The sequence below is a fragment of the Saimiri boliviensis genome, chromosome 10, assembly GCF_048565385.1.
Source record: "Saimiri boliviensis isolate mSaiBol1 chromosome 10, mSaiBol1.pri, whole genome shotgun sequence".
Classification (NCBI taxonomy): domain Eukaryota; kingdom Metazoa; phylum Chordata; class Mammalia; order Primates; family Cebidae; genus Saimiri; species Saimiri boliviensis.
This window is the reverse complement of record NC_133458.1, coordinates 43,820,555-43,846,670: the sequence shown is the minus strand read 5'-3', so window position 1 is coordinate 43,846,670 and position 26,116 is coordinate 43,820,555. Positions and strand designations below refer to the sequence as shown.

The 26,116-nt window shown below is 36.4% G+C and overlaps 1 protein-coding gene and 1 long non-coding RNA gene across 2 annotated transcripts in view; one reads left to right on the top strand and one right to left on the bottom strand.

Annotated features, from left to right (window-relative positions):
* Positions 1-6,697, bottom strand: part of SAMTOR (S-adenosylmethionine sensor upstream of mTORC1) — a 91,338-nt gene extending 84,641 nt beyond the window's left edge. Inside the window, exon 1 of the mRNA XM_003921072.4 lies at positions 6,424-6,697. Within this exon, the coding sequence (XP_003921121.1) occupies positions 6,424-6,583 (160 nt within the window). The 5' untranslated portion in view covers positions 6,584-6,697. The remainder of the gene's footprint in view (positions 1-6,423) is intronic.
* A 214-nt stretch (positions 6,698-6,911) lies between these two features.
* The window catches only part of LOC141580057 (uncharacterized), a 117,856-nt gene continuing 98,651 nt past the window's right edge, over positions 6,912-26,116 (top strand). Inside the window, exons 1-2 of the long non-coding RNA XR_012512052.1 lie at positions 6,912-7,196; positions 14,613-14,699. This is a non-coding gene — a long non-coding RNA (uncharacterized LOC141580057). The remainder of the gene's footprint in view (positions 7,197-14,612; positions 14,700-26,116) is intronic.

Sequence of the window (26,116 nt, the reverse complement as noted above, 5' to 3'; positions counted from 1 at the left end):
TGGGGTAGTGATGATTAATAAAAACCCAGATCTTTGTTTCAAGAGTTTACATCATAATAAGTTGGCCTAAAAGATCAACCACGAAGAGGTCATTTCAAAAGAGGCCTGAATGAAGATCAGACTCTAAGCCATAATCCTTAATAATCTAGATTTAAAGTTGTTAAAAAACATTATGCTGCTAAGATTCCTGTATATAATTACTTCTAATTTAAAGAGGAACATTTTAGAAAATTTTACAGAAGGAAAAAGGGAAGAGATCATGCCCAGGAGCCATCCAATCCTTAAGGCTACCCTGAAGACATAAAAAAGGAATAGCTACAGTTAACACCTCTATTATTTATGTTACTTGAAGAAGGTAGGGATCCTGTTGCTTTTGCTAATAAGAAAAGACTAATAAAAACAGAAGTTCCCAAAGTAGTTATCATAACGAGGGAAAGTCTCAACTTAATCGTCAAATGTGAACAACATATGAGATTGCTCTAATAAATTAACAAAAATACTGCAAGAAGTGATGATTATAAGAGGAACTATATGACAAATGTGCCTGACTTATTTAGACAGTGCAGAAATGGCAACTAAAACATGGAAAACTAATATGAAAATGTGTCAAAACTATCAATGAAGAAATTTAAAGACAATTTCTTATAGTGTGCCTTAAAAACAAGTAGCTCTTTACACAGTGGTGTAGCGAGAATATCTCTTATTGAAAAATCATTAACTCATTCAGTTATCTCAACTGATGTTACACTCTGTATACTGTATTTTCATTACAGAAATAAGTATTTCATAGGCACATAAGAATGAATGTGAGAAACAATTAGAACTCCTTTAGTAAAGTTCCCTGCTTTTCTTTGCAACAGAAAAATCTTAGTTCAATGTTTTCTCAAAAAGTGTTCTAATGATCACCTACATCAGAATCACATAAGGAATATTAAATATGCAGATTCCTGGGCCCCAATCTCAGATCCACCAAACTGCTTTCTGGGGACCTAAGAATCAGCATTTTTAAAAGTTCACCAGTAGATTCTGGAGCCCATTAACATTTTAAGAACATTAGATGCTTTAAAGCTGCAAACATAATATATACTTACTAAAGAAAACAACTGCACCAAATCCAACTGAAAATACTGATTTGTTTGCGTAGTACCACTTTCTTCTTCCAAACCCTAACTACTTGAGTCTTCCAAGGACCTGTCCTCAGTTCTAGATTATCATTACTCCACTGTGCAGTTTACTTGCCTCAAAGCTTCAACCTCCACAGAGGGCTTCCAAATCCTAAATTTCCAAAGGATACATTACTAACTATCAATACTACTATCCCTATGATAAACCAATCTGCCTGACTACCCTGTTTCTCTTGCCCCCAACCCCTACTATTTCCAAAGTTATGCTAATAGCTACATACATTTCCCCAGGAAAGAAATATTGGCATCATTTTGGACTCTTCTTTACTTTCACTAAAACTGCGTATTCTGATTTTCAAAGTCTCTGTCTTCTATTTTCATCATTACTACTGTTGTTTATACCATTATTAACTTTAGATCAGGTTAGTATAAAAGCCTTCTTTCACCTAGATTCCTCCTACTGCAGTAACTGCTCCTTAACCTCTTTGTCCACTATGTACTCTGGAAGTTTTTACATATACAGAGGTCTGTGTTCCACAAAGTTCCAAAGATGATACTGATGTGAAACCAAGGCCAAGAACTGCTACGTTTGTGGGTTTATTTTCCATTAAACAATCAAGGAATCTGCACCAATGCTTTTGGGTTCTAGTACATCTTTTCAACTATTAAAAAATCCCTAAAAAGATTATTAGTCTTTGTGACAAGGCATAACAAAATCAAACAGCTAAATACTAATGTACATTGTATACCTACATGCCCTTTGTTGAACTGACTCTATAAATGGTCTGTTTATCTTTTAGTATTACTGATTACTGAACTCTTTTCATTGTTTTTTCTTCTATCAGGAATGGCAATTCAAACTCTCCTAGTGCAAATTTAACAGGACCTTCTGTGGACAATCTTCACCTTATTTATTTCACTGATCAGGCAAATATTCTCTCAGAAAAAGCTTTCTGATTCTCTATCAGAATAATAAAAAGAACATAAAAAGAAAACAGAGCAAAACCTCACTTGACAAAAGAAAAAGAATCTGTTAAAAGTTTCTTAGGGTCTTGGAGTTGGTAAAATTTTTAAAGCAGTTGTGTTTAAAGTCCACTGGGAAAAAAATAAGAAAAGTTCAATTAAAAGGAGTCTCATTCTAATTTTTAAAACAACTTTAAAACTTTACTCCTGGAAAAACACAAGCATTACATGCATTCTCTTTATTTTTAGACTTTTTGGTTTAAAATGATTGTAATTCAAAGGTTCTTCTCCTTCCCCCATAATTTTCATTTCAAATGTTTGCTGGAGAATAGTCACAAATATATTTTTCAGCTTATCCTACACTGCTATTCTAATTCACCTGTTAAGATCACCACCTAATTCCACTACCTTAAGAATATCTCTTTTAATACATATATTTATTTTGTTGTGATTGATTTATAAGCTGCAGGTCTTTATGTGATAAACTTTTAAATTTCTTTGGTATGTAAAATAAGTAAATTCAGGGATTGAATAAGTTGATAAAATGTCCCAAAGATATTCACAAGATAGATTAAAAAATCAAAACTAAATGTAAGGAAAAGTGTACTTTTATTCCTGCCAACTGCAGTCTTTTACATTTTCTTTCATGAATTTTTACATGAATGCTTTTAGTTTAGAAAGAGAAATGCCAGCATAAAAGCAATCTTTATAGGAATGGGTTAATGTGTATCATATAAAGAAAACCAAAAACATACATGGCTCTACTTCACTTCTTGATTTGATACATACTTGTCAGGCTCATCTGATTAAATAATGAAGTTCTTGTTTGAAAAGCAAAACTAGCTGGTTTTTTTCCAATTAAAAAAGCAATCTGTAACTCTTAAACACTTAAAATATTTTTAGTTTCCATGGAGGTCAAATCTTAAAAATTATGTACAGCAAAGACAGAAAACACCTATATGTGCAAGCATATTTCCATTTACATAACCTCACTTTAAAAGACTGCCCCTTAACTGTTAATGGCAGACACCAGAAATACCCCTTTTCATCACCACTGCTAAGCATTTCTTTTTAGTAACTGCTACAGATACGGTGCTGCCTGGAATACACCTTTATCTCCAGTTCTCACTTTATCCTTAGACGAACTGGTACAGAATCTGCTAAGTGGTGCCACAGGACAGGCTGTAAAGTGGGGAGGGAAAATGCAGTAAAGGAAGAGTGCATTAAATCTACCTGCTACTCTTTACAACCCTGTCCACCTTCCCCACCTCAAGCCTACTCATTACCATCAACTAGCATCAGTTGGGCAAATGGATGGAGAACAGTTAAAAAAAAAAAAAATTCTTATCACAGCAAAAACAAACAAAAAACTTATTTTCACTCTTTTTCCTGTTTTATTTTCAATTCCACTACTAGAGATAAGGGAAGAGAAGGGTCTGTTCTCCAATCTCACAGTCATTATCTAGTCCTCACTCCTGTCCTTAATATTCAATGGCTGTTTTGCCTCCTTCCTATTCCACTCTAACTTATTTCCTTCCCTGCCATCTCTCCCCAAAAAAATCTTCACCTAGCATTAGCTCCAGCTCAGCAAATCATACCTATCCTATGGATCTATACCCATCAATTTATATCCTTTCTCCTAATGAAAGTTCTAGGGCCACTTCCTGCTTCCCATTTTCCCTCCTATTCTAACATCTGGAGTCACTAATATCAGGTTTGGAGGTTGGGGAGGAAATCTATATTATTCCCATAAAATATGTATAGTATTAATAATGAAATACAAAAGTGTCTCGAAGGTTATTTTAATCTTTTTGGGAATCAGCTCACTGACCTGTAAAATGAAGAAGCTATTAGATCACCACTATAAAATCTGGCTGAAAATTTCCAGTTCCTAATAGGGATCTGAAACTATAGATCTGAGGTAGAACACAGGAATTTTCTAAAAGGCACCCAGTTGAATCTGCTGATCAGCCATGTTTGGGAATCATTGCTAAATGCGAAAAGTTCTTTCTAGTCTAAAACTCCAAGATCCTAAGCTGGCATTTTCACTGTGTTTGCTGGTAGAAAAATCGTTATAAAAGGAGTACAGTTTCCATAGTTATTGGTGCTATAGTTCAGGTTTGTTACTGATTAAATAGGCCTTTGCAGGTGATCTAGCACTTAAGCACTCTTTAGATTACTACAATAGCTGACTTGCAAATGAACTTGTAAAATATGTTCACAGACTGGGGACCATCAGCACAATACTAAGTCCTCAAAGTAAAACACTAAAAATTATTTCCTTGGTATTATTATGTGCAGATTTTTTCACAGATGGCTTTTTTTTTAACCACTAATATTTAGCCTATATGTCAAGAAATAAAGGTAGAAAGACCATGCTCATTAGGATCACTTATTCTGCCAATTCACATTGATAGGGCTTTGTGTATTATTCAAGCAAAGCCTGGAGAAGTCTAGACCACTAGTGAAATTCAGGGCATTAAAATGCCTAAAGAACAGTCTCATTTAAATGTTTAGACTGCCAGGCCTTTTCCTCCCCAGAAGCATACTAGACAATTTACTTATGAACTCCATGTATCTATTCTAGCTCTGGTAACTTCCAACTACCAATTCTCATGATAAACACGGGTTCCTGTGGTTAATACTCAGGCTTAAAACATGTTTAAACATGTGAGAACTAAGCACATATAAACAGCACTTGAAGAGATGATACATTAGTGTGTTAATTTGAGTGGAATCTACTTATGAAAAAATGAATAATGAAATGAATAATGAAATTATTAAAAGGTAAAAATAGAAATGAAATCCCATGTTAGTCATTTTTCTCTTTAAAAAGATACCCTTAGTTAAATTTGTACAAAATAGCAAGATAAATTGCAGGAACGTGTGTCCATTTATTTCCTAATTTCTCCAAATAACATAAAATCTACAGTGAATGCCATTACCTAAGAGCATTCTTTGAATATCAAGAATGATGCAGTTGTTGCTATGGTAACTACTCATTTTATTGACTAAATTGTGGGTCTGGGTAGCATTCTTTCAAAAAACATATTTCAACATCTTAAGTAGACTGGTAAGACTCTACTTGTATGTGTTAAATAACTACAAGTTGCATTTGGGGATGACTATTTAAGCAGCCTCTATTAAAAGCTAGGCTTGATTTGCTAAGGAAAGAAATCTTTAAAGTTTGAAAAAAGAAACATATCAACTACATTCAAAAGAACAAAGGATACTTAGTTTTGACTTTTGAGATAGTTGAAACCCGTGTATAAATCAACAGTAACATGATCTTACAAGTCTCTGTTCGTTTACTGCCGTAATTTTCCTTCTAATCCTAAATTAACTAAGTATAAGACTAACACCAGAAGGCTGCTGACTTTTCAGTTTGCAATTAAGCTAAAACGAGAACCAGTGGAAAGCTATCCTCATTTTGATACTTAGGAGAAGTCTCTCTTGCAAGCCTATGAAAACAGAATTTTCACTGTCAAGATCTTATAAAATAGCTGTGTAGAAAAGCCTATATTCAAGGATACCAAGGATAACTGTAGACTCCAACCGTAAACACTCCTCAGGCACAGAACCGGAACCCCTTCCACGGAAGCCGAGGGTGGGCTTCATTCGCCTGTGTCTTTAGGAGGCTTCAAATCTAAACGGTATTTTCAGAACGTGCCCAGATCTCTTCCTCACCTGCCTAAGTAAACAGTAAGACCAATATTTAAAAACTGGGGGTGCGGGCCACGGGTGTAGCCCGTGTCCCCTTTTAAGAATGTGAAGTCCAGTCAGCTAAAAGGCCTGCTGACTTCGCAGCCCTGGGAGCCTACGCGAGGAAGGCTCGGCATGGTTGTAGGAATGAAGTACTAGGAAGCGGGTCCGACGAGGAAGCAAATGGTACAGCCCGCAGGTCAAGCGTAAAGGAGTGAGACACAACTCAGGCTTCTGTTCGTCTTTTATAACCGGATTTTACCTGTCTGGTTTTACCTTGGCGTTTCTCGCCAAGAGCGACCCCCGCCCACCTTCCTCTGTGAGCGTGTCTGTGTGTGTGTCGTGACAACCACCTCAGCACCCCGGCTGGGAACAGGGGCTTGGATGGGGTGGGGACTCAATTCCTTCACAGGCCTAGAACTCTCCCGAAGGGCCCGCAAAGAAAAGGGGGCGGGGCGGAGCGCGTCGGATGCCGACTAGGGGGCTCCGACCAGGCCCAGGAGGGCGGCAGCGGCTGGGGGGACGTGCAGATCCTTTAGGTTTTAATGGTGGCCTCTTTGAAGGAGGGAAGAGGTGACAAGGGATTGGGGGTGATGAAGCCTCCCCTTCCCCCCTCGCCCAGCGCGCTGTTTACCTTCTCGGTACTTCTTACGGAGCCGCCGGTGGACGCTCTTCACCACACCGGAGAGCTTCTCCTGCTCCAGTTTCCGTTCCTGCTCCCGGGGCGGCGGAGTGTTCGGGTGCCCGGCCCTCTGCCCACGAGCAGTACTTCGACCGCCGGCCCCGGGCTCCATATCGCCGCCGCCGCCACCCCTCAGGCCCCCGCAGACGCTCCCCTGACGGAGGAGGTGGGGAAGGAGGAGGGAGCAGCGGAGGCAGCAGCCGGAGGCAGAGGAGCCAGAGCGACAGCCTTGGAGGTGGACCCTCACCTGAAAGTGCAATTTGATTGGTGGATTTTGGAGGGCTGGGCGGAAACGGAAAAGGCTAAGGGCCAATGGGATAAAAGTGCCGGCGGCGATCCCGGTTGTTTGGGAAGGCGAGCAGCTGGAGGAGGCGGAGCTTGCGGGGGGTGGGAGGCTGAGGCGGTGGGAGCTCTAGGCCTGGGTGCTCCTGTCTCCCCCATCTTCCCCGGATTCTGTGCGCAGGCGCTGTGGCCGGGCCTCGGGAGACCAGCTGTGAGCGACGCGCCTGCGCGTGTTAGTTTGCTTAGTTTGGAATTTTTTACAGCCCGGCCCTCTGATGTCTTCCATCATTTTTACCCTCTACGCTTTAAAATCTGTTGCGACGCGGCCAGGGTCCTCTGCTTGAACCTTCGTTGCACCTTCTTACCTTTAGTTACATGCTCTTTGAGATGACGTTACACTTCAGGGAACTCAAGCACACAAGCTTTCTAAGGCTCAAGGAGAGGTATGGCTACCAAAAGCTGATTTAATTCTCAGGCCGACCAGGGTTAATGCCTACAGTACTACTGCTAAGCAAAGGACATAGAAAACGCGGAAAGGGGAGGGCCAAAAAAAGCAACAGGAGATGCAGGAGGACAATAAGGAACGATAGAAAACTCAAAGCAGATGCCCTCAAGAACTTTTGTAGTGACCAAAGTGTTAAAAGGCAGCCTGCCCTGATCTTATTTGCATCAGCACTCTGAGCTTTTATGGTCGGCTCAGGTGATCTCCTGCCCTTTAAGTTGGAGGGTTAGTCTATGCGGAGCGTGCCTAAGTGGGTTTGGCGACCTGTTCACCCTCCTCCACTTCTTTTCCTTCCCTTGGGGAACATGATTATTGACCTCTGTCCCAGAAAGGTGGAACACTGCTCTCTGGAGAGAGGTAGACCACGTTAGCTCCTGAAGTGGTACTGTGGCTGCTGGAGTGTCAGAGATTCAATAGACCGAGAGAGCCCCTAAAGAATTGTGTTGGATTGTGGACCACTTCCTCATTGCAGATGTTGGTTCCATTTCTTTAATTATACATTCCATCAAGCTAAACTAAACGTTCAGTTTCTGAAGCAAAGGGTCAAACATGTTAGGCTGTTGATGTATATTGTGAAGTTGCCTTTTCTGAAAGATAGTAGCAATTTATGCCATGTCCAATAGTACATATAGATGTTTATTTCATTGCATCCTTACCAAAGGTAGGTCTTACAATTTACAGTCATTAATGAGATTTTTAAAAAGATGTCTATTTTTAGTAAATATGTGGAATTTCCAGCTGTTTCGTAACTAGCTATTCGGATTGGTATAATATTTAACTTAAAATATTAACATAGGAATAAATAAAAGGAACTTATTTAAGACTATCTAGTTGTCATTTTTCAAGCAGATTGAAGATTCCTATCTTTTAAAATTACTTTTTGACTTCTCACTTTCTTGAGAAGCAACTCAAGAAATGACAATTGAACAGCCAGATTTTATTTTAAAGATGCATGAATTCAAATGAGGTATGGGCCGACATGTCCTGAGAAACAGAGTTTTCTAAACGCAATTTTTTTTCAACTGACTATTCACCACAGCACAAAAGAAATTTTATAACTACTTTCCTTCTGTGTAATTAGTATTATTACACAAAGTTTTCTATCTGTTAAGGTTGCTGAGAAATAGTAGTGGAATTTTCCACTTAAGGGAAACAATTGTCCTAATTGCTGGTTAAATGGATTCAGTGAAGGAAGTAGGCTTGGTGCCATATTCAATGAGTATATCCTATGCCCAGGAAAATATCAGCAACTCTTTCCCCACCCCACCCTTGTGGTGTGACAGGTTTCTATTTACAGTTAATACCTTGTTTTTTAAAAAATTTCTCTCATTATTTTAAAAACCTGTTAGGGAAAGAGGATGGATGTTGGAATAAAACACTCTTCACTGGGCAGGACAAAACAGTCTGGGGAGAAGAGGCTTTTCTAATGACTGTTTTAAACCCCTAATAAGTAAATTTCTTATTCTCATTCTTTGCCTTACCTGGCCAGCTTCTGCACCTAACTCCTTATACATTTGATAGGTCACAATACATTTCCCGTGTCTAAGAATCACTCAGAACAGAAAAACTGTCTTTGGGGAGAAAAACACTTTGTCATCTTTGTTTATAGTTATATTCTTTATAAGTTACACAAATTCCATCAAAGGATGTAAAGAGTCAACAAATTGCAATAATAAAATATATTCTATTTTCAGTGGGAGTTTGAAAAAATTAATGGGTGATGAAAAGTAAATTTAAAAATCCATATGAGGCACTGAGTTAACCAGTAGGTTCTAGGTATACTTTGTAAAAGAGTTGTACGTTTCATTCTGCCCCTCTTGAGTATTCCTGTAGAAAAGAGAAGACTGCATAATAGAAATTGGGGTTCTTGGCCAAATGTGGTGGTTCACACCTGTAATCCAGGCACTTTGGGAGGCTGAGGTGGGAGGATCACTTGAGCCCAGAAATTTGAGACCAGCCTAGGCAACGTAGTGAAAACCCATCTCTACATAACATACAAAAATTAGCAGGGGGTTGTGATACACAACTGTAGTCCCAGCTACTCAGGAGGCTGAGTTGGGAGTATCGCTTGAGCCCAGAAGGTCAAGGCTAGAGTGGATCATGATTGTGTCATTGTATTCCCGTCTGGGTGACAGACTGAGACCCTGTCTCAAACAAGAAAAGAATAATAATAAAAGAAATTGGGGTTCTTTGAATTTTCTAAAGCATTATTTACTTTTATTCTTTAGTGACTTGTATAATCTCCTTTGCTTTGGCCTTTATCATAAAAACAATTAGATTTTAATGTTGCATAATAAAAGTATTAATATTAAACTTCTGTTTCTAAAACATAAAAATGTTAAAACAACAGTGTACATCAGTTGTGCAAAAAGACTTGATCAACTTTATTACTGAGGATACGGCTATATTCCAAGCTGAACAAATCTTTGGTTCATGACTATTTAGAAATAGAATCTTTAGGAATTCAGTTAAAACGAGGACTGGAAACGTAAAATCTATATTATTTTGATAAAATTTACCTACTATTTACATAATTCTTAAGAATATAAAAATATTCGTTAAGTTTAAATGATTTGTTCTATTCAGAATTTCTAAAAATAGGTATATCATTAATTGGGCACATTATAGAGAAACTGTTAAGCCTTTTGTTTTTCATATTTCATTTCAAATCATAGAAACTTTCTTTGGAAAATTTCATATTTAATGTTTTGATAGAAACAAACAGTGGAGAACTAACAAGAAAACAAATACTTTCAGTGATACATTTGTATTCAATATGGCAGACTGCAATTTAAAAATCCTTCTATTTATTAAAAATAGGATTATTTTCTTTAAAAATTTACATATTTACTATTTCAATGACTTCCGCACAGCATATAATTTAGCTGCGAACATGAAAAGTCTTCAAAATAACACACAGATTTGTTATCTTTCAAGAGTTAATATATAGATGAGTGTTAACCAAGTGACAACCATTAATTAATGCCTGCCTCAAAATTCAATTATAAAACATACTATTGTTTAATTATATATCACACTATTGTGTGATATACTAATTAAAGAAATATATTTAATAATCATAACAGGGCTAATGTGGAATAGATTTACATAAAAAAGTATTCTTCTAAGTGATACATTAAGTCCTTACAATGAAATGTAGGACTAAGATTTTCTGTGTCCTAATTCCAGCTTTGCATTAACCAAGAGAGCAAGGTTCTTGTTTTATCTGATCCTTATTTATCCTGTGTCAAATGTAAAATGAAGAAGTTGGATTTTAGTGTTTTTCAATTTATTTATTTTTTTTTTACCATGACTGTAGTAAAAAATACTTTTTACCTGGGTGCACAGGACACTTAGACATATGCTATACATCTATAAATCCATGCCTATATATATAATGAGTACAAAAGTTTCACAAAACGGTACTTCACTAATGCAGTACATGATGGCAATTTCAATTCTGTTTTTAGTTTTTTAAAACTATAGGACAGACTACATTGATTTTACGGTTCTCTAATTAATCATGGCCTAAAATTCATAAAATACTGGCAGTTGGAAAGATCCCTTTCAGTCCCCAAACCACAGTAATTCTATGACTCAAATTGATTTTGAGAAAGCTTTATGAGATGTACCTTGCCATGTTGAGGCTACTTAGTCCTTTCAAACATCATTTTTTCTTTTTCTTTTTTTTTTCTTTGAGAAAGAAAAAAAGAATAATAAGAAAAAGAATAAAGAAGAGGAAGAAAGAGAAAGAGGAAGAGGGAGAGAGAATGGGGGTATTGCTTTATTGCCCAGACTAGAATGCAGCCTAAATATGGGTATGCCTGTAATTGTCCTTAATAATGGAGACATGAAAGAAAATGAGGGAAGAGAATAACAAACAAGGAGCCAACCAACATTTCGTTTAAACTTCTAAGTTGATATGATGTGGTACTGATAAGAGAGTATATTTTGGGTATTTAAAGTGGAGAGTTCTATAAATGTTAATTATGTTTACTTGTTCCAGATCTGAGTTCAAGTCCTGGATATAGTTGTTAATTTTCTGTCTCATTGATCTGTCTAATATTAATGTTGAAGTCTCCCACTATTATTGTGTGGGAGTCTAAGTCTCTTTATTAGTCTTGTATGTCTGGGTATTCCTGTAGTGGGTGCATATATATTTAGGATCTTTAGCTCTTCTTGTTGTTGCATTGATCCTTTTATCATCATATAATGTCCTTCTTTGCTTCTTTTGATCTTTGTTGCTTTAACGACTATTTTATCAGAGGCAAAAATTGTAACTTCTGCTTTTTATTTATTTATTTTAGCTCTCTGTTTGGTTGGTAAATCTTTCTCCATCCCTTGTTTTGAGTCTTTGTGTATCCTTGAATGTGAGATGGGTCTGGATGCAGCATACTGATGGGTTTTAGTTTTTTATCCAAATTGCCTGTCTGACTTTGGATTGGGGGATTTAGTCAATTTAAATTTAGAATTAATAATGATATATGTGAGTTTAATACTGCCATTTAGTATTAGCTGTCTATTTTGCCCATTAGTTGATGTAAATTCTTCATTATATTGATGCTCTTGTTGGTATTTTTTAGAAAGGCTGATACTGTTTGTTCCTTTCTATGTGTAGTGGTTCTTTCAAAAGCTCTTGTAAAGCAGACCTGGTGGTGATGAAATCTCTGAGTGCTTACTTGTTCACAAAAAACTTTATTTTTCCATCACTTACGGAGCTTAGTTTGGCTGGATGTGAAATTCTTGGTTGAAAGTTCTTTTCTTTAAGGATATTGAATATTGGTCCCCACTCTGTTCTGGTTTGTAGGGTTTCTGCTGAGAGATCTGCTGTAAGTCTGATAGGCTTCCTTTTGTGGGTAACCTGACCTTTCTCTCTGGCTGCCCTTAGTATTTTCTCCTTCATTTCAACCCTGGTGAATCTGATGATTATGTACCTTGGAGTTGCTCTTCTTGAGGAATATCTTTGTGGTGTTCTCTGTATTACCTGGAGTTGAATATTATCCTGTCTTACTAGGTTGGGAAAATTTTCCTGAATAATATCCTGAAGCGTATTTTCCAGCTTGGATTCATTCTCTTCGTCACATTAAGGTACACCTATCAAGCGTAGATTAGGTCTTTTCACATAGTCCCATATTTCTTGGAGACTTTATTCGTTCCTTTTTATCCTTTTTTCCCTAATCTTGTCTTCTTGTTTTATTTCATTGAGTTGGTCTTCGACCTCTGATACCCTTTCTTCTGCTTGATCAATTCGGCTGTTAAAACTCGTGCATACTTCACGTAGTTCTCGTATTGTGTTTTTCAGCTGCATCAATTCGCTTATATTTCTCTCTAAATTGTGTATTCTTGTTAACATTTCGTCAAACCTTTTTTCAAAGTTCTTAGTTTCTTTGGATTGGGTTAGAACAAGTTCTTTTAATCCACAGAAGTTTCTTATTATCCACATTTTGAAGCCTGCTTCTATAATTGGAACACACTTGTTCTCCATCGAGCCTTGTTTTGCTGCTGATGAGGAACTGTGATCCCCTGCTGAGGGAGAGGCATTCTGATCTTGGGTATTCTCAGCCTTTTTTGGCTGTTTTCTTCCCTTCGTTGTAGATTTATCCATCTGTGGTCTTTATAATTACCATCTTTGTAATTGGGTTTCTGAGTGGACGTCCAACTTACTGATTCTCAGCGCCGAAATTTGAGCAACCCACTGCGCCAAGTAAATCAGCGGCATTAAGATTGATGGTGCTTTTCTGACTCTGCACCAAGAACCGAAGCTCCAAGGCGCCGGCAAAACCGCCTCGCCGGTCACAAGAGTCCCGCTGGCGACCCGTGGAGCTCCTCCGCTGGGAATCTCCTGGTGTGTGAGCAACAAGAATTCATGTGAAGGTGTGGCATCCTCTCCTTCTTTGCGCTTTCACTGGGAGCTACAATCCTGAGCTGCTAGTGATCAGCCATCTTGGATCTCTCCCTCAAACATCATTTTTTACATTTGGGAGATTTCTTACACTCTGAATGCAGGGTCAGAGAAGTGACTTAGACTCTGCTAATCATAGCCTCTGAATGAAGTATCTTTTTGGAAGAGAGCAAAACGATGAAGTAGAAGCTATAGGGAAACTTTTGGACTCTTGAGGGAGAATGGAGGTATGGTTCTTTTAGGATCACCAAGCCTGAGGTTCTACCTTCCAGTGTCTAACATTTTCTCTATAAACCAATAATAGGGGCAATGGATCTTTCCCAGAGTAGTTTCTGGGTCAGCTTAGGTGGGGGTCTGGCTTCGTAGTCTCCAAGTCTGCCTCTCTGGTCCTTCTGGAGATCTGGGGCCACCTAACCTCTATTAATAAATACCTTTACTATTTGAACTAGCTGAAGTGAGTTCTATTTTTCTGCACAGAGGTGGCTAGTGTTGAGACATTCTGGAAGAGAATTAGGTTGACCAGGAAGCAGTGTTCACTAGCTTTCTCTGTGACTTGAAGTAATCTGCTATCTGCTAGGTTCCCTGATTTTCTCAGCTGTCAGATGATGACAACTTACCATTCCGACCTCACAAAGTTGTGTGAATAAAAAGAACTTATGGACGGAAAGTGTTTTGAAAAGTTAAAAAATTACAAATGTTAACAAATGGTATAGATATTAATTGTTTCTAAGGGACCTGAAAAAGTGAAATTTTTCTAAATGCAGGAAGCTAAATTTAGACTTCTTTTATTAAATGTACTTCAGTCTCTCATTAGATTTTAATAGTTTGTCACTGACTTCCAATTTTTTTCTTTTCCTAAAAGTAGAACATATTCCCATATTAGCTCTGAAATTACAAGGTTTTATATGTCAAAGTATGAAGTAATCACCATATAGTTCCTAAAGTTAACGGTTATCTCTCCCCCAATTTTTTGTAAGATAATTAGAATAAATGTTATATGAAAAGCCAGGTCAAAATTTGCTGCCATAGTATTTTAATATACATGATATTTCTTTTTAAAATATTATATATATTTAATTTTTTTTTAGAATTCATTTTTAGAGACAGGGCCTTGCTGTGTTGCCCAGGCTGGAGTGTAGTAGTGCAATCATAGCTCACTGTAACCTCAAACTCCTTTACTTTACATATATATGGTGACCATGTCATTCAGATCACTACCATTTGAAACTGTACAGGGGCATTATTAATTATTATGCTAAGATAATAGGCATACATTAGGACTTTCTCAGACAAACTGGCATGTGTGGTGAGTGGTCACCCTTCTTACACTTAAATAATTTCTACAAAAGCAGGAATACAGATCAACAACCCGGTAGAAAAATGAATAAAGGATATGAACAAATGATGATGATAGCAATAAGAGTAATCACTTTCATGGTGCTTATTATGTTTTAGGTACTGTTCTTGATATCTGTGCATACGAATTACTTTATCTTCACAACAACCCAGTGAGGAAACTGAGCTACACATGAAGAAACTAAGGTAAGAACATTTAAGTAGTTCATATAAAGAAATACAAATCATTCTTAAATATATCAAAATATACTCTACTCATTCATAGTAAGAGAAATAACTGTGCTCTGATAACATTTTTCATCTATGAGATTTACAAAGATCTAAAAATTGGATGATATACTGTTTAGGAATGTGGAAAACAGGCATTATCGTATAGTGTTCTTGAGAATATAAATTTTTGTATTGCCATCAGAGGGCAATTTGGCAATAACTATCAAAATTATAAATATCTATGCCCTTTGAGGCATCAATTTCATTTTAAAGAATGTATTATTCAGCTATGTACATACATGTAGGAAATTATGCTTATACAAGGTTATTTATTTTGGAATTTTTGTAGTGGCAAAGAATTGGAAATAATCTAAATGTCCTTTAGTAAGACACTGATTAAATAAATTATGCAACATCCATACAAAAGAACACACCAGGGACATAAAAATGAATGAGGAGACTTTTATGTGTAGATTATGGAGGATGAAAATTGAGTTCCTGGGAGGCAAGAGTGGGAAGGATACTCTGTATTCTTTTTAATTTTGGAGTTTTGAACCATGTGGATATTATCTACATTTTTAAACTATGCATTTTTATTTTATCTCTCTTTGAAAAAAAATTCAATAGCATTTGGAGAACAGGTGGTTTTTGGTTATAGTGATAAGCTCTTTAGGGATGATTTCTGAGATTTTGGTGCACTTTTCACCTGAGCAGTGTACACTGTACCCAATGTGTAGTCTTTTATCTCTCACCCCCACTCCCATCCTTCCCTGCAAGTCTCTAAAGCCCACAATATCTTTCTTAAGCCTTTCCATTCCCATAGCTTAGCTCCCCCTTGTATGTGAGAACATATAATATTTTGTTTTCCATTCCTGAGCTACTTCACTTAGAATTTTGGCCTCCAGCTCCATCCAGGTTGCTGCAACATATATTATTTCATTTCTTTTTGATGGTTGAGTGTGTATATACCACATTCCATGGTGTGTATATACCACATTTTCTTTATCCACTCAGTTGATAGGCAGGTATGGTGGTTCCATATTTTTGCAATTATTAATTGTGCTGCTATAAACATGCATGTGCAAATGTCTTTTTCATATGATGACTTCCTTTGAGTGGATAACTGATAGTGGGATTGCTGGGTTAAATGGTAATTCTACTTTTAGTTTTTTAAGGAAGCTCCATACTGTTTTCCATAGTGGTTGTACTAGTTTACCTTCCCACCAGCAGTGTAAAATGTTCCCTTTTCAACACATCCATGCCGACATTTATTTTGTTAATTTTTAAAATTATGACCATTCTTGCAGAAGTAAGGCAGTATCTCATTGTAGTTTTAATTTGCATTTCCCTGTTAATGAGTGATGTTGAGCATGTTTTCATATATTTGTTGGCTGTTTGTATATCTTTTTTGAGAATTATTTATTCATGTCCTTTGCCCACTTTTGATGGGATTATTTATTTCTTTTCTTGCTGATTTGTTTGAGTTCCTGGTAGATTCTGGATATTATTCCTCTCTCAAAGCGTTGTTTGTGAATATTTGCTCCTACTCTGTGGATTATCTGTTTACTCTGCTGATTATTTCTTTTGCTGTACAGAAGCTTTTTGGTTTCATTATGTCCCATTTATCTATTTTTGTTTTTGTTGCATTTTCTTTGAGTTCTTGGTCATGAATTATTTGCCCAAGCCCATGTCTAGAAGGGTTTTTCTGTTTTCTAGAATTTCTGTGGTTTCAGGCCTTAGATTTAAGTTGCTGATTCATCTTGAATTGGTTTTTGTATAAGGTGAGAGATGAGGATCCAGTTTTATTCTCCTACGTGTGGCTTGCCAGTTATCCCAGCATCATTTGTTGAATAGGGTGTCTTTTCTCCACTTATGTTTTTGTTTGCTTTGTTGAAGATCATTTGGCTATAAGTATTTGGCTTTATTTCTGAGTTCTTTATTCTGTTCCATTGGTCTATGTGCCTATTTTTATACAAGTACCATGCTGTTTTGGTAACTATAACCTTGTAGTATAGTTTGAAGTCAGGTGATGTGATGCCTCTAGATTTGTTCTTTTTGCTTAGTGTTGCTTTGGTTATGCAGGCTCTTTTTTGGTTCCATATGAATTTTAGGATTTTTTTTTCTAGTTCTGTGAAGAATGATGATGGTAGTTTGATGGGAATTGCATTGAATCTGTAGATTGCTTTGAACACTATGGTTGTTTTCACAATATTGATTTTACCCACCCATGAGCATGAGATGTGTTTCCATTTGTGTCATCTATGATTTCTTTCAGTAGTTAACCATGATATTTCTAAATTTCCTAGAGCTTCTGAAAATTATTTATTCCAAAATCCAAGTTTCAAAAATTCTTCCTTTATTTAATATATTGAGCCATGAATCAGAAGTCTCAGTATCGTTATAATATGTCAATTTCCCTGGATTGACCTAAAGATTCAAAAAAGGCTCAATCAAAATTATGGCAAGATTTTTTCTTTTTCTTTTTGGTAGAAATTGATAAACTGGGATCTGCATAGTAACTCATACCCATAATCCTGGCACTTTGGGAGTTGGATATGGGAGGATTGCTTGAGCCCAGGAGTTTGAGACCAGCCTGGGCAACATGGCAAAACCCTGTCTACAAAAATTACAATAATTAGTTGGGTGTGGTGGTATGTGCCTGTAGTCCCAGCTACTCAGGAAGCTGAAGTGGGAGGATCACCTGAGCCCAGGAGACTGAGGCTGTGGAGACTGATGAATGATCGTTGGCACTGCGTTCCAGCTTGGGTGACAGAGTGAGACTCTCAGTCTCTCTCTGTCTCAAAAAAAAAAAAAAAAAAAAAAAAAAAAAAAGATATGCTGATTCTAAAGTTTATATGGAAAAACAAAGAAACTAGAAGATCCAAAGCAATTTTGAAAACACAGAAGGAAGTTGAATATTTCAACATTTAGTATATAACCACAGTAATCAAGACAATATGGTATTGGCATAAATAACAGGTAGAGCAATGGAACAAGAGGCAGAGTTCAGAAACAGACCCACAGATGTATAAATAATTGAATTTTCCACAAACATGCAAAAGCAATTCAGTGGAGAAAGAATCATCTTTTCAACAAATAATACTGAAACAATTGGACATCCATATGCAAAAAAACAAACCCTTCACATTAACTCAAAATGGAACACATAACTAAATATAAAACCTGAAACGATAAAACTTCTAGAAGAAAATATGGGAGAAAATCTTTGTGACCTTGAGTAAGAAAATATGGGAGAAAATCTTTGTGACCTTGAGTAAGGCACTTTTTTTTTTTTTTTAGATTTGACACAAAATACAATCCATAAAAAAATGATAACTTGGACTTTAGCAAAAAAAAAATGTCTGCTCTTTGAAAGACACCATTAAAGGACTGAAAAGATAAGCCACTTAATGGGAGAAAATATTTGAAATCATGTGTCTCATGAAGGACTTGTATCCAGAATATACGAAGAGGTCTTAAAACTTAGTAATAAGAAAACAACTAACTCCCTTCCTATACCAAATGGGAAAAAGACATGAAGACACTTCACTAAAGATGAGGAACAGATGGCAAAAAATGTGTAAATGCTTAACATCATTAAGCATTAGGGAAAAGCAAAACCACAATAGGATACCACTGTATACTTCTCAGAGTGGCTAAAATTCAAAAGACTGACCATATCAACAGTGAGAGGAAGGGGGAATGCTACACAATGCAGGTGAAAATGTTAAATAATATAATCACTTCGGAAAACAGTTCGGCAATCTCTTAAAAAGCTAAACATACACCTGCCATATGATCCAGCCATCCTACTGTGATGTATTACCCAAGAAAAATGAAAGTATGTCTATATAAACACTTATATACCCATCTTTACAGTAACTTAATCTGTAAAAGCCCCAAACTGGGAACAACTCAAATGTTAATCTAACAGGTGAATGGATAAACAAACTGTAGTATAGCCATGCAATAGAATACTAGTCAACAACAAGAATAAAAAGAAATAAGCTATTGTTTCACACATGACAAATTAATCTCAAAATAATTGGGCAGAGTAAAAGAAGCCAGGCAGAAAACAATACATACTGTTCAATTTCACTTACATGAATTCTAGAAAATGCAAACTAATCTATGGTGACAGAAAAGAGATCATTGGTTGCATGGGGATGGGGTGGGGGGGATTGTTGGGAGAAATTACAAAGAAAACATGAGGAAACTTTTGATAGTAATGAATATGTTGATTACCTTGATTTTGGTGAGGATTTTATGAGTCTGTACATATGTAAAAAATGTATCAATTTAAATGTGTGCATTTTATTGCATATCAATATACTCCAATAAAGCTATTAAAAGTAATGTATTCTGCACTTGTATGCAAGACATTCTGCTAGTCACTGCAGCTTCATTGGGAAAAAATTAAAAAACAAAATATTGTATTTTTATAGAATTTGTATTTACTAGTCAGCGGATGCACACCAATGAAATTTTTATTTACTATGTATAAAATAATGTAAGTAGAAATTTGATACAGGTTCTTTATCTTTTTTACTACCTAAATCAACTAAGTAATCAGTCAGTTTAGTGTGAAAATAGCAAAGGCTCAGCATACCTGTTAACTGAGAAGATAAGTAGAAATGAGAGACATCAAATAATTCCTGAATATTAGTCTCTTATCAATGTCCATGACTTTAAAATAGAAAATGATAGGCAACATTTTAAATTCTTAACCTGGTCTAATTCCAAATAATTGATGATGGTAGGAACTGAAAATATTAGTAAAGGTTTTGTTTTGAATTAGTTTTAGAAGACTATATCTTTTAAAGGAAATTTTTCATGAATGTATCAAACCAGTTAGACAGAAGTAGTGGTAGACTAGTTGAAGAGAAGTGTAGTACATTATTTTGTTTTACTCTTTGGTTCATATTGCATGTTTTAGGAAAAGCATCAGATAGGAAAATGCTTTCATTTGTTATTTAAAAATAATTATTTGCCAAGTTGATTTTAGCGTATAATAAATTGGCATATGAGTTTTACAAAATACTAGTAATTAACTTTTCTCAATTAAAAAAAAAACCAAAAATGACATGATATTTATAAGTAGAGAAATTAAGCAAAGGAAAATAACCCAAAGCAATATAGCTTGTATTGGATACATTGGGCTCCTACATGGTGATTTTACATGTTTTCTTTTCTTTCTACTTCATTGCATACCCCCAACCTACCCCATTTCCACTTTTTAAAACACTTGGATCTTGAAAATATTTCTGTCTTCCCTTGTTAAAAGATAAATAACATTAGAAGGGACCCTTTGAACTAAAACATAATTAATTAACCAGTCATCATTTGACATGGCATTTAAGGATAAATACTTATGATAAGCAGAAGAGAAAACTTAAAGCTAGAAAAGTGAACAATAGTGAGGCAAGAGGCCGTCTTGATTCCTTATCTCACAATTTAAACTCACCTTTTTGAAGTTCAGGGGTACATGTGCAGGATATACAGGTTTGTTACATAGGTAAACATGTGCCATGATAGTTTGCAGCACAGACAATCTTATCTCCTAGATATTAAGCCCAGAATCCATTAGCTGTTCTTCCCGATGGTCTCCCTCTTTCTCCCAGAACCCTCCAATAGGCCCCAGTATGTGTTGTTCCCCTATATGTCCCCATATGTTCTCATCATTCAACTCCCACTTGTAAGTGAGAATATGTGGTATTTTAGTTTCTGATCCTGTGTTGGTTTGCTGAAGATAATGGCCTTCAGCTTCATTCATGTCCCTGCAAAGGACATGATCTCATTCCTTTTTATGGCTGAATAGTATTCCATGATATATATATATATACATATATATATATATCACATTTTCTTTATCTACTGTATTACTGATGGACATTTGGGTTGATTCCATGTCTTTGCTATTGTGAATAGTGCTGCAGTTAACATATGCATGCATGTGTTTCTTATTTATTTATTTTTTTGAGATGAAGTCTCACCCTGTCACCCAGGCTGGAATGGAATGGTGCAATCTTGGCTCACTACAACCTCTGCCTCCCAGGTTAAAGCAATTCTCCTGCCTCAGCCTCATGAGTAGCTGGGATTACAGGTGCATGCCACCGTGCCTGGCTGATTTTTTTTTTTTTTTTTTTTTTTTTTTAATCTTTAGTAGAGATGGGGTTTCACCATGTTGGACAGGCTGGTATTGAACTCCTGATCTCATGGTCTGCCTACCTTGGCTTCCCAAAGTGCTGGGATTACAGGCTCGAGCCACTGTGCCTGGCCACATGCATGTATCTTTATAATAGAATGATTTGTATTCCTTTGGGTATTACCCAGTAATGTGATTGCTGAGTCAAATGGTATTTCTGCCTATAGGTGTTTGAGGAAATGCCACGCTGTCTCCCACAATGGTTGAACTAATTTACACTCCCATCAACAGTGGAAAAGTATTCCTTTTTCTCTACAACCTCACCAGCATCTGTTTTTTTTTTTTAAACTTTTTAATAATAGTTATTCTGACAGGTATGAGATGATATCTCATTGTGGTTTTGATTAGCATTTTTCTAATGATCAGTGATGTTGAGGTTTTTTTATGATTGTTGGCAATATATATGACTTTTGAGGAGTATCTGTTCATGTCCTTTGCCCACTTTAATGAGGTTGTTTTTTTCTTGTAAATTTAAGTTCCTTATAGATATTGGCTATTAGACCTTTGTCAGATGAATATATTGCAAAAATTTTCCCCCATTTTGTAGGTTGTTCACTCTGATGATAGTTTATTTTGCTGTATGGAAGCTCTATAGTTTAATTAGATCCATCTGTCAATTTTTGCTTTTATTGCAGTTGCTTTTGGAGTCTTTGTCATGAAATCTTTGCCCGTGCCTGTGTCCTAAAATGATACTGCCTAGATTTTCTTCTGGGGTTTTCATAGTTTTTAAACCCATACTTAATTAAGAAAAAAGACAGTGATTCACTAAAAACAATGGTGATTTAAAATGGTATAAATCATTTATTTGCTCAAAATGCTGAAATTTAGGCAGGATGGTTCAACTTCTCTTGGAGGACCCACTTCTAAGATGGTCTGATTCACCCTGCTGGCATGTTAATATTGTCTCTTACAACTGGGAGCTCAAGACCAGTGGCCTCAATTCACTCTACCTGACCTCTCCATTTGGATAGGTTAGGCTTCTCAGAACGTGGTAGCCTCGGTGTAGTTTGACTTTTTACATGGTAGTAAACTTCTCACAGAGCACAAAAGAAGACATTTGCAGGCCTTTTGCAGGCCAAGTTGGTCTATCTTGAGCAATTCAATTGAATCTTTGCCTAAATTGTCTCTCCTACATATAATGCCTTTTCCATGCCTTTTTGCTAATCTACCTTATATAGTTTCTCCATGATCCAGCACAAAGAACACTTCCTTCATGAAAAATTTCTAATTATTCTGCCTCTATGTGATAGCTTTTTTCTTTTGAAATATGACAACTCTTATTCTTGGTACTATATACTTCTCATTGAAAATATGCTGTCATATTATTATTTACTTTCCTATGGATAGCATATCCTATCTCCTCAACCCACTTATGATCCTTTAGGACACAACCCAAGGTCCCTATCTACATTATGCTAAATAGTGTTTGATTGCCAGGTCAGTTGTTTGTATACTGAGGCATTTTAGTTATTTTTTGGAGATATTATTTTATATGAAGTGATGTATGTATTGAACTTATGCAGATGCAGAAAAAAATCTGTTTGAGAAGATACTTACCTGGACTACCAAAGGAGAATTTAAATCACTCATGTTAGGTATAATGAGTTCATATTATTTATTTTATAACATTTGAAAAAAATGTTTTTTTAGAAACCTTTATGTTTCTTGGTCTTTTTCACTGACTCAAAGCAGCAAAAGCTTTTTATGATGTTCAGCATCAATGAGGTAACCCTAAGAAATGCAAAGATAAAACTAGTTAGCATGGAAATAATGAGTAGAAATGTTTATTAAGCTAATTGTCTTCAGTTGGAGAGAGAACTAGAGGCACTTTAATAGTATTTTCTGAACCACATTAGCTCTATCAACATAGAACTGTGATCAACACATTAATTGATTTTGTCTTCTACTACTCTATATGTCTGCTATTATGACTTAGAGAGTAATAAATGTACCATTATGGTAAAGGTGGAAAACTAATGCCGATAGAAACTTAACAAAGAATAGGCTGGGTCTGTAAATCATGAGTACAACTCAAGAATTGTCTTGGCGTACACATGTGTCAGCATCTTCAAAAGTAGTTTCTTTTCAAGATTCTACAGTGATTTTACTTGAAGAAGTTTCTGAACTTTTAATTCAAGGTAATGAGCCAGTTAATAGGAGACTGGGTTTTGTGTAGGAAGCAATTACCCCGATTGATAGGAAACTCGAGAAAATGAGCACAAGCTTTAATGAGGTTGGCAAAAAGATCATGAGTCTGAGAGCTGAGATGGAGTAAAAGGGAAAGATGGTGGGAGAAATCATTAAAAACAATATCATGAATACCCTGAAAATAAAGGTGATATATATGTTATTGGAACTACATCTACAAAAGGCTATAGAATTAATTTGCCTGGAAGTAAGATGACTTCTAGAAAGGTAGAAGTCAGGAGTCCACGATTCAATTCAAGCTTTGTTAATGATCTAGTTTTAGTTCAAACAATACAATGATAAAATAAGTTTTAACAAAATAAACCATTATATAGCAATATATACTTTAGTTTACACACAATTTTGGAAAGAGCAGGTCATAGGCACTGCTTCCACTTCCTTGTCTCTCGGTCTAATTTCAGCCCACTACAATCTGGTTTCCACCCCCACAGCTCTACAGAAATTGCTTTCAGAAAGGTCAGCAATGATGTGATTGTCAAATATGTTAACGTCTTTCAGCTCTTATCTTACTTTACTTTTCTGCAGAATTTAATTATCATTTGCTTTCTCTGGAAACTCTGTCTTGGCTTCTAAGATGCGGCTCTTACTCTTCCCGTGTATCTCTGTCTGCTCTTTATCTTTCTTTTAGTGCCATCTCTTCTGCTGGAATTTTCTGAGCAAACTACTCTCTTTTCTCACTCTACATGAGCTTTCTGAATGATCTTGTGTGATCCCGAAGCTCAAACTGTTACCTATGTATCTCTCAAATACTGATTACTCACATTCATAAGCTTTGGATCTGACATTGAATGTACTGTCAGGCTCAAGATTGCTCTTTCCAACCTTGTGTTTTCTTTTCTGGTTTTCCTTGTCTCAATTGTCAGCAATACTATCTATTCTATTGCACAAGGTAGGAATCTTGAAGTATTCATTTCCTTTATGTCTTTCCTTAGTACTTATATTCAAATATGGTCCATTCAACCTCTGAAATGTGCCCAGTCTCTGTCCATGGCTTTCCATTGCTACTATTACTCTTCCAATCTGGGTTCTTATTTTTTGCTTGTAACTTTTCTTAGTAGTTTTCTCATTGGGGTTACCTCTTTGAATCTGGTTTATCTCCCTTCCAATCTATTATTCATACTGCTGCTGGAATCCTCTTTTTTAAATGATGGATTTGAGCATGTTTCTTCCATGCCATGCTTAAAACAAAACAAAAACACTTTCCAATAGCTTCACGGTTTGAGAACTGCCTGCCTAGCTGCTAACAATATTATTTTCTATGAGACAGATGGTCCACTGCTCATCCATAAGAATGGGCCTCCAGAAGCCATATTTCAAATGTCTTCTCTTTTTCTGCCATAGTTGACTGAAACAGGAATGAGCATGTGAATGGAGTCAATCATTCTCCCCCTATAAAGAATATAAATGTGAGTTATGCAGTTACCACATTATAATACGTGGAATGGAGAAGAAGGAAACAGACTGGGAAAGAAAAGAATAAATTATTGACAAAGTACTGGCCATATTCTACCCTCTTCCAAGGCTTTCATTTTATTCCCACTCTTGGATTCTATAGGATATCTGAACAACTCCCTTGATTTTATTATTTATTTATTTTTTATTAAGTTCACTCAAGTAGACCTCTGTTATTTGCAACTCAAAGAGTCTTAATAATTTTGATTGTCAACAAGTTAAGTTTAAACATGTTGGCAGGGCATGTGATACCCTTCAAAAACAAACTTTCAGGCTTAAAGTTTCATTTCTTTTCATTGCCTCCACTGTCTGTTATAGCCTCAAAAGACAACACAATGTTCTTTCAACATTTTGTCTCCTTGGGATAATACACTTCCTTTCTCAAGTATGCTTCTTTCTCAGAAGCTCATGTATTCATTGCTCTTTCTAGCTTTCTTCAATTATTGATTTGTTTAGCTTTCATTAAACTATAATTCCCAATTATATCTCCCCTCCTTCTCTGGCTTAGATTTCATTGGCCATCATTCTCTCTCTTTTCAAAAATTTCAACTTTTATTTCAGACACAGAGAGTACATGTGCAGGTTTGTAATATGAGGGATATTGCATGATTCTGAGGCTTGGAGTATGTATCCCATCACCCAAGTAGTGAGCATAGTGCCCATTAGGTGGTTTTTCAACACATGTCCCCCTCCCTTCCTTTCCCTTTCTGGTAATCTGCAGTGTCTATTGTTTCCGTATTTACATCCATGTGTGCTCAGTGTTTAGCTTCTAATTATGAGTGAGAACACGTGGTATTTGGTTTTCTGTTTCTGCATTAATTTGCTTAGGACTCTGGCCTCCAACTGCATCCATGTTCCTGCAAAGGACATGGTTACATTCTTTTTTATGGGCTGTGTAGTATACAATGGTGTATATGTATCATATTTTCTTTATCCAATCTACTATTAGTGGATGTCTCCATTGATTTCATGTCTTTGTTATCATGAATAGTGCAGCAATTGACATTCAAGTGCCTATTTCTTTTTGGTAGAATGATTTCTTTTCTTTTGGGAATATGCCCACTAATGGGGTTGCTGGGTCAAATGGTAGCTCTGTTTTAAATTCTCTGAGAAATCTTCAGGCTGCTTTCCACAGTGCTGGACTAAGTTACATTCCCACCAACAGTGTGTAAGTGTTCCTGTTTCTCCACAGTCTCATCAGAATCTGTTGTTTTTGACTTTTTAATAGGACTTCGAGACCAGCCTGGCCAACATAGTGAAACCTTGTCTCTGCTGAAAATACAAAAATTAGCTGGGCAAGGTGGCGTACGCCTGTAATCCTAGCTACTCAGGAGGCTGAGACAGGAGAATCGCTTGAACCTGGGAGGAGGAGGTTTAGTGAGCTGAGATGGCGCCACTGCACTCCAGCCTGGGCAACAGAGCAAAACTCTGTCTCGGGGGTGGGGAAAAATCGTAGCCATAGTGACTGGTGTGAGATGGTGTCACATTCTTTTGAGAACACCCTAATTTTTCTGCTTCCCTTCAAAAC